Source organism: Alosa pseudoharengus, unplaced genomic scaffold (assembly GCF_046254945.1).
Source record: "Alosa pseudoharengus isolate Yale_2024_CS ecotype anadromous, Long Island Sound unplaced genomic scaffold, YU_APseudo_1.1 YU_APseudo_1.1_scf_22, whole genome shotgun sequence".
Lineage (NCBI taxonomy): Eukaryota > Metazoa > Chordata > Actinopteri > Clupeiformes > Clupeidae > Alosa > Alosa pseudoharengus.
Window position 1 is genome coordinate 3464107 of NW_027468680.1, and position 10000 is coordinate 3474106.

Here is a 10000-nt window from a genome sequence, read left to right on the forward strand (position 1 = left end):
GTGTGTGTGCATCTGTGTGTATGTGCATGTGTGTGCATCTGTGTGTGTGTGTGTGTGCATGTGTGTGTATGTGTGTGGTGTGTGTGCATCTGTGGGTATGTGCATGTGTGTGTGCGTGTGTGTGCATCTGTGCGTGTTTGTGTGTGTGTGTGTGTGTTTACCTGTTGGTCCATAATCATCACATCCTTCATGCCCTTCACAATCCTCACATGCACAATGTGCATGTGTGTGTGTGTGTGCATCTGTGTGTGTGTGTGTGTGTGTGTGTGTGTGCATCTGTGTGTATGTGCATGTGTGTGTGTGTGTGTGCATCTGTGTGTGTGTGTGTGTGCATGTGTGTGTATGTGTGTGGTGTGTGTGCATCTGTGGGTATGTGCATGTGTGTGTGTGTGTGCGTGTGTGTGCATCTGTGCGTGTTTGTGTGTGTGTGTGTGTGTTTACCTGTTGGTCCATAATCATCACATCCTTCATGCCCTTCACAATCCTCAGGTGTCACAGTGGCAAGTGGAGTCAGAGGGGGAGATGTGGCGCCCGTCGTCATGGTGACAGCTGCCGTGGTAACCGTGGGCGTGGTGGGAGGAGGAGGGGTGGTGGGCGCTGAGGGGGGGGGGGGGACATGTCAACTTGTGTGTTTGTGCCTGATAGAAACTTTGGATTAAATATGGCTTACAGTACTTAAAGGAATTATCCGGAGTAAAATGCACTTTAGATCAATTTACGGATGATTGGGAGTACATACGTTGAGTTGACATCAAAATCATGTCATTCGGATGTGTTTTGAGAAAGTTCGAACGTTTCGAAAGTTTTACCGTTTTAGGTCAAAACTCGTTAGCCTGGATGTGACCAGGGCATGTCATTTCTCTGCTACAAAACGCTATTTTTATACCTCTTCTACAGTTCCAAACAACATTACACTTACGTGGTAGTGAGTAGAGGGTCCCTAAAGCCAAACCAAAGTATCACAAGGTCTTTATGTGGTCGGATAAAGAGTCCAGAATGAATTTCATCAAGCCAGTACCTTTCCGGAAATGTTGCTGCTGCAGCTGGCATCTTTAGGGGAAAGTCGTAGGAGTCGATTGCATCACGTCGTTGCACGACATCACGTCACGTGACATTTCAAAATTCCAACCTGTTAGTAAGCTAGGGTTTGCTGTTGCATACAACTTCATTTCAATTTCAAAAGAAATACTGGACTAATTTTTTTTTTTTTTTTAAAACGGCGAAGAAATTGTGAATTTCCAGAGCGTGTTACTCCACACTCGGCAAACGACTCGTACGGACTTTCCCCTAAAGAAGCCAGCTGCAGCAGCAACATTTCCGGAAAGGTACTGGCTTGATGAAATTCATTCTGGACTCTCTATCCGACCACATAAAGACCTCGGGATACTTCGGTTTGGCTTTAAGGACCCTCTACTCACTACCACGTAAGTGTAACGTTGTTTGGAACTGTAGAATAGGTATAAAAAATAGCGTTTTGTAGCGGTAAAATCGAACTTTCTCAAAACACATCCGAATGACATGATTTTGATGTCAATTCAACGTATGTATACACACACACACACACACACACACACACACACACACACACACACACACAGTCAGAGTAACCCTTCCTGCATGTTCAGTCTCAGTGAGGGCAAAGCACATTCTTACAGAAACCAGAACACATGCATCTAATCCATACCAGATGTTTGTGTGTGTGTGTGTGTGTGTGCGCGCGTGTGTGGAATGTACAGTACAGTATTTTCTTTAAAGCTTTTGTGTATCTGATACCCTTTGTTTGTATAAATAGAAATTTCTGTGTGTGTGTGTGTGTGTGTGTGTGTGTGTGTGTGTGTGTGTGTGTGTGTGTGTGTGTGTGTGTGTGTGTGCATCTGTGTTGTGTGTGTATGTGTGTGTGGAATACAGTACAGTATTTTCTCGGGAGCTTTTGTATGTCTGATACTCTTTGTTTGTGTGTGTGTGTGTGTGTGTGTGTGTGTGTGTGTGTGTGTGTGTGTGTGTGTGTGTGTGTAGGTACTGTATGTGTGGCCGATAAGAACAGCTGGAGCCTCTCTCCTCCCTCTCTGACTCTCCCTCACCCTTTACCCTCCTGCGACTCTCCTTCACACACACACACACACACACACACACACACACACACACACACTGCCATAAGAATTTCCTTCACACACCCCCTCACACACACTCAACCTTTCTCACACTACCTCCCCTGGTGAAGTAACAGCTAGACGGACAGCCAGGCCAAGTAGACAGAAAGAGGACACTGATGAGTCAACAGACTCCCTCCCTCTCTCTCTCCCTTCCTCCCTCTCTTTCTCTCCCTCCCTCTCTCTCTCCCTCTCTCTCTCCCTCCCTCTCTCCCTCCCTCTCTCTCTCCCTTCTTTCCTCTCTTTCTCTCCCTCCCTCTCTCTCTCCCTCTCTCTCTCCCTCCCTCTCTCCCTCCCTCTCTCTCTCCCTTCTTTCCTCTCTCTCTCCCCTCCTCCCTCTCTTTCTCTCCCTTTCTTCTCTCTGTCTCTGCCAACTCTGGTTTTGAGTGTCTGATGCAATCTGGGTCTCATACTGGTGTCTCTGGGTCTCATGCTGGTGTCTCTGGGTCTCATGCTGGTGTCTCTGGGTCTCATGCTGGTGTCTCTGGGTCTCATGCTGGTGTCTCTGGGTCTCATACTGGTGTCTCTGGGTCTCATACTGGTGTCTCTGGGTCTCATGCTGGTGTCTCTGGGTCTCATGCTGGTGTCTCTGGGTCTCATGCTGGTGTCTCTGGGTCTCATACTGGTTTCTGTGGGTCTCATACTGGTGTCTGTGGGTCTCATACTGGTGTCTCTGGGTCTCATACTGGTGTCTCTGGGTCTCATACTGGTGTCTCTGGGTCTCATACTGGTGTCTATGGGTCTCATGCTGGTGTCTCTGGGTCTCATACTGGTGTCTGTGGGTCTCATACTGGTATCTCTGGGTCTCATGCTGGTGTCTATGGGTCTCATACTGGTGTCTCTGGGTCTCATGCTGGTGTCTGTGGGTCTCATACTGGTGTCTCTGGGTCTCATGCTGGTGTCTGTGGGTCTCATACTGGTGTCTGGTGTGTATACGGCCCATAAACAGGGAATGTGTGTTAGGTATGTATGGTGTGTTAGGTATGAATGTGTTATATGTGCTGCTGGTCTCATCCTGGCATATGAATGTGTTACAATGTGTTACAATGTGTTATAATGTGTTACAATGTGTTACAATGTGTTATAATGTGTTATAATGTGCTGGTCTCACCTTGGCATATAAATGTGTTATAAATGTGTTATAAATATGTTATAATGTGTTATTATGTGCTATAATGTGCTATGTGTGCTGCTGGTCTCACCCTGGGGGTCGCAGCCTAGGACCTCCAGCCTCAGGCCCATGCCGTCAGGAGCGCCACGCTCGGGGTACACCCGCAGGAAACGCATCATCAGTGGCCCCAATTCACGCACCTCCGGGGTGTCATGATTCAGGTTCCCCACAAACAGCTGATGGAGGGAGAGAGAGATGAGGACATTAGAGTGATAGAGAGGGAAGGAGGGAGGGAGGGAGAGATGGAGTGATAGAGAAGGAGGGAGGGAGAGATGGAGAGACAGAGAGGAAGAGAGGGAGAGATGGAGTGATAGAGAGGGAGGGAGAGATGGAGTGATAGAGAGGGAAGGAGAGATGGAGTGATAGAGAAGGAGGTGAGGGATAGAGGGATAGAGAGGAGTGATAGAGAGGGAGGGAGGGAGAGATGGAGTGATAGAGAGGGAGGGAGGGAGAGAGAGAGGGAGGGAGGGATAGAGTGATAGGGAGGAGTGATAGAGAGGAAGGGAGGGAGAGAGGGAGGGATAGAGAGGGAGGGAGGGAGAGATGGAGTGATAGAGAGGGAGGGAGGGATAGAGTGATAGGGAGGAGTGATAGAGAGGAAGGGAGAGAGAGAGGGATAGAGAGGGAGGGAGGGAGAGATGGAGTGATAGAGAGGTAGGGAGGGAGAGAGAGAGGGATAGGGAGGGAGTTCATGATCATGCCATTGAGCTGTTGACTCTTTAGTCTTTAGACTCTTTAGTCTCCGACACCGTTATATCAATTCCTGAATGATGATGGTGGTTGCCATGGTGACATGTTGCTTTGAGTTCAAATCTGTGGAGCTCTGTGCATGACACTTTGCGTCGTCATAGCAACATAAAATGCAGAGTGTGTGTGTGAAGTCTTCTATCTTTCGATATCCTATTCTATCTCTTTCTATATATATTTATCTATCTATGTCACCCTATCTGCCTGTCACACACACACACACACTCTCTCTCTGTCTCACACACACACACACTCTCTCTCTCTGTCTCACACACACACACACTCTCTCTCTGTCTCACACACACACACACTCCCTCTCTCTCCTCCTCTCTCGACCCCCCCCCCACCTTGTTGTGAGTGCTGTTCTGCTCCAGGACGTTGTTCCAGACGGTTCCGTCAGTGCTGTGCGCCACACGGAAGCGCCGGACGAAGACGGGTTTCTCCTTGAGCCGGCCCCCCTGCACGACCAGCCCGCTGACCAGACGCTCCCTCCCCAGGTCCAGCTGCAGGAAGGGCGGCTCAGCGGGGGGGCTCACAGGCGCCAGGGCCGCTGCCGCCAGCGTCCAGCCGTTACTCTCCGTCATCAGCCGAGCAGAGTCCGCCAGCCAGCTGCGCTCCACCGGAGGCCACACGGAGATCTGGGAGTCAGCGATCTGCCCCGAGACCATCCCCAACATGGCCGAACACGGGGCATCTGGAGGTGGGGGGGGCAAGAGAGAGAGAGAGAGAGGAAGAGAGGAGAAAAGAGAGGGAGGGAGAGGAGAGAGAGAAAGAGAGAGGGAGAGAGAGGGAGAGGAGAGGAGAGGAGAAAAGAGGGAAAGATGGAGAGGGGAAAAGAGAGGAAGAGGGGAGAGAGAAAGGGAGAGGGAGGGGAGGAAAGAGAAAGAGAGGGAGAGGACAGGAGAGAGGGGGATCTTATTACGTTCAAAACATAAGCAGCATCCCTTGGGAGACAAGTCAATTTGCTTCTTGAGTATATAGATCACACACACACACACACACACATACACACACACACACACACACACACACACACACACACACACACACACACACACACACAGACACAGACACACACACAAACACACTGAATTTTGAAATAGGCCCTACTGGGGGCAAATGAGTGGGTCCAGTAGTTGACCCAGGAAGCAGACAGACTATTCATTTCCTGTCCAGTTCACAGTGCACTCTTAGTCACACTCAGAGCTGAGCACACACACACACACACAGACACACACACACACACACACACACACACACAGACACGCACAGACGCACACACACACACACACACACACACACACACACACACACACACACACACACACACCAGACGCACACATACCTACAAAACACAGAAACAGTCACACTTACAGTCAAATGTTACACACACACACACACACAAACACACACACTTACACACACAGACAGACACACATACACATTTTCACAGTATTTCAGTGTATCTGTAAAAATGGTATCTGTGTGTGTGTGTGTGTGTGTGTGTGTATGTGTGTATGTGTGTGTGTGTGTGTGTGTGTGCGTGCGTGCGTGCGTATGTGTGCTTGCGTGCATGCGTGCGTGCGTTTGTGTGCATACGTGCGTGTGTATGTGTGTGTGTGTGTGTGTGTGTGTGTGTGTATTACCTGACACTCTGACACACACACAGTAATCTCAATGCACAGTGACAGGTATAAAGAGAGATACAGACACACACAAACAGATAACAAATTTAATATACATCGACGGGAATAGATGCTCGTACCTACCCTCACACGTGCATGCACACACACACACACACACACACACACACACACACACACACACACACACACACACACACACACACAGACACATCAGTGGATATAACCTGCATACAGTATAAAGCACACTAGTAGAACTGCATTGGGAGTTCATCGCTAATCTTGCTATAATTGTGTACACTTATACACAAAAGTAAAGGGCTCAACATGCTTCTGCGTCAACTCCACGGCGTAGCTACGTCGCCACTCCTACAGTACGTTGTTGTGACCATTTTATGGTTCTGCGTCGGGTTGCTTTGCAACACATCTGCGTCGCTCACCACAGAAAACAGTAGACTGTATGACCGAAACGGTACTCAGAATGGCAAACCCCATTGACCTAGTTACTGTAACCAGCAAATAAGTCTGAAGTTATGGTAGCATGCGAACTTTAGCACAACTGCCCACAGAGTACTGCTTGCTGGCGGGTAGGGTGGTTCACAATATAATGGTATGAGTAAAAGTTTTCCAAATTTTGCCAGATCGCATTTTGCCTTGACATTTTGAACATCTGTACCAAAAATTGAGCCAATAGGACGCCAGTAAAGGGTGGCACACTTTTTCACAATTGCTCAACCTAAGAATGCATAACTTTCGCAGGCACCAGATACTTGAACAAAATAAAAGATAAGTATGGTCATTAATAATCTCTCCCTGTACTCATACTAAACGAGTAAGAACATTAGAACAGTTCAAACACTATTCGCTGTATGATGACTTTGTTCTTTTTGATACTATATCTCTGTGTCCTTGCACAACACGTAGCAAAAAATGCTTTTGGACTTCGTTTCGCACAGATTGTTGACAGCGTTTAATAAGGGCAATGCCTCTCTCTGCGCTGTCGTTGATGACCTTCAAGGAATTAACTTTTTGACGCAGATTCTCATCTGTGAGAATGGACCTCACATCATCAGGGTTACTTCTGCCATCCATTTGGCCTTCAGTAAGAACCTCAAAGAAGTGGATTGAGCAGCAAGTGACGAGGCCAGAGATAGTAGCTGTACTGCTCTTGTGGAAGAAAGACTTGGCATCAAGTCTTTGAGCATCTTCCCAGGGCGTCTTTCAAGATTTCTCAGCATTGTCTCTTTTTCTTCAACATCAACACAACAACAACAACAACAACAACATGTTACATTTATTTAGCGCTTTTCTCGACACTCAAAGCGCTTCACAGGGAAGGGGGGACCTCACTAACCACTACCAATGGTGGTGAGCTGAGCATCAAAAAATGCCAGGGCGACGAGTTCTTCTGACAGATACCACAAATGTCATCCAATGCTCTTCAATGCAGCACCTGCAATGGTTTTATCCGGATACCAATACATCATGTATTGTGTGTGTGTGTCAATATTGTGAAAAAGTGTGCCACCCCTAAATGTGCAGCAATTGACTCCATTTTTGGTACAGATGCTTACAATGCCAATTGGAACAAGACAAAATGTGATCTGGCAAAATTTGGTGAACATTTATTTTGTGAACCACCCTACTGGCGGGGTGCTAATTTCAAAACGTTACTGACATATAGACACTTTACAAACGGATAACTCCGTCATTGTAACCAAAATATGTCTGAGTTTATTTGCAAACACAGTAGGCTGCTTAAAACACCGACTATCAATACACAGTACGAGTTGACCAATCACAGTCCTTGCGGTCTGCGTCGCCTCGATGCAAAGTTTAACATTTTTGGAGGTGCACGTGGAGCTACGGTGGAGGGGTTGGAGAGGGGTTTGCGACGCAGAAGCATAAAATAGGCTTAATGCAATCATGGCCCTTGCATTCATTCACACACATCCACACACACACACACACACACACACACACACACACACACACACACACACACACACACACACACACCTTGTGTTTCCCTTCTTCTTTGACTGGAAGCCAGTCTTCTCCGTTGGTGCTGAGGAGAACTTTGTAGGTCTTGACGTAGTAGGGCTTCCTGGTCTCCTTGGAGATGGCACCCTGAGTTCCAATGGCAGACACATACTTCAGGAAGCCGAGATCCACCTAAAGTGACACACAACAAGGCATGTTACAGTTTTCTCCAAATGCTAGAACACCAAACCCCATTCTCTGAACCAAATGACCAAATGCTAGAACACCAAATCCTATTCTCTGAACCAAATGCTAGAACACCAAACCCCATTCTCTGAACCAAATGACCAAATGCTAGAACACTAAACCTCATTCTCTGAACCAAATGCTAGAACACCAAACCCCATTCTCTGAACCAAAGGCTAGATCACTGAACCCTATTCTCTGAACCAAATGACCAAATGCTAGAACACCAAACCCCATTCTCTGAACCAAATGCTAGAACACCAAACCTCATTCTCTGAACCAAATGCTCTGCTGCCTGAACAGATTTCTTGAATCAACCACTTTTTTCACAAAACCATTAACATGTTTTCACATATAAAACACAATTTGCAGATCTTATAGACTCTGTTTGCTAGACTCTAATCACGAATCAGGCAATAAAACACGCACACATGCACAGTTCCACACACAAGCACACACACACAAGCACACGCACACACACACACACACACACACACACACACACACACACACACACACACAGTATTAATACGATTACAAGAGTACACACACACACACACATGAATTCACTGTCACACACACACGCATACTGTATGCTCACACGTAAGTTAGCATTCTTACAGCTTAAGCACAACTAATGATCCACATCAACACAGACAAACAAACAAACAAACGTAACTTAGCATGTTTACAGATTAAGCACAACTAATGATCCACATCAACTCAGACAGACAAACAAACGTAAATTAGCATGTTTACAGATTAAGCACAACTAATTATCCACATCAACTCAGACAGACAAACAAACGTAAGTTAGCATGTTTACAGATTAAGCACAACTAATGATCCACATCAACTCGGTCACAAGGACGTGCTTGGGTCGGCAGGAATGTGTGTGTGAGAGAGATTGGCCCAGTTTGAATTAGAGCAGGAATGTGTGTGTGTGTGTGTGTGTGTGTGTGTGTATTGGTGTGTATGTGTATGTCAGAAAGAGACTGTTTGTGAGAGTGAGAGAGTGAGAGAGAGAGAGAGTCTGCTGTACTGTGTAAAGGTTTCTTTGTTTGTGTGTGTGTGTGTGTGTGTGTGTCTGTCTGTCTCAAATGGTTCATATTTAGAAACATGACTTATCAGATCTGTAATGCGTCTGCTAAAGCCATCAAGCTGATTACATTACTATACTGTCAGAAACACACACAAACGCGTGCGCGCGCACACACACACGCACACACACACACACACACACACAGTAAGAGAGATAGGTTGAGTGTACACACACACACACACACACACAGTAAGAGAGATAAGGTGAGTGTACACCCACCCCCATACACACACACACATACAAACACATATACCCCCCTCCCCCACACACACACATACACACACACACACACTCTAAAAAATGCTAGGTTATTTTTTCAACCCAAACGCTGGGTTGAGGCTGTTGGGTCATTTTTTGAGGTTGTTTTTTACTCATGTTGGGTTATTTTCTATAACAGCTGGGTTGATAGTTTAGGACAGCGCCCCTCCTCTCCCCCACCTGACATGAAGTACACTCCCCAGCACCGGGGTGACTTTAACCCAGCTGCATAATTATTTGAGAGTTAGGAGGAACAGATCGTTACTCTTCAAACCGTCCAGTCCAGTCCAGCAGCTGTCAACATGCAACGGAAATCAGGCGATTTCGGAAGGTATGTATATGCTTTGGACTTTATAAAAAAACAAAACAATCCAGACAGATTTTAAAACTCCATCCAGAGACATACCCTTCGTGATATGAATGGATGTTCCGATGCTTACATCCATATGCGTACATGATTTAATGTTTGTCAATATCATTCACTGATAATGGTTCATGAAAGTCTTGATATAAAGTTCTGTAAATAACTGATTATTGCACTGTTTTTCAAAATGGACCTTGGAATCTGCCTGGCTTCATGGAAGTATCACATGCTTTTTAGACTAGGCTATCTGTTAAAAAATAAAGTAAACTGTCAAATAAACAATTACGTCAAACTGTTTTATTTCATTGCATGGCTATTGTTGCCCATTTTCTCTCA

At 46.4% G+C, this 10000-nt stretch overlaps 1 protein-coding gene across 1 annotated transcript in view; it reads right to left on the bottom strand.

Annotated features, from left to right (window-relative positions):
• The window catches only part of LOC143139499 (neuropilin-1a-like), a 49464-nt gene that overhangs the window by 10641 nt on the left and 28823 nt on the right, over window positions 1-10000 (bottom strand). The window contains exons 7-11 of the mRNA XM_076300086.1: window positions 7731-7886; window positions 5410-5413; window positions 4416-4762; window positions 3353-3497; window positions 442-597 (exon numbers count right to left, since the gene is read on the bottom strand). Of these exons, the coding sequence (XP_076156201.1) occupies window positions 442-597; window positions 3353-3497; window positions 4416-4762; window positions 5410-5413; window positions 7731-7886 (808 nt within the window). The remainder of the gene's footprint in view (window positions 1-441; window positions 598-3352; window positions 3498-4415; window positions 4763-5409; window positions 5414-7730; window positions 7887-10000) is intronic.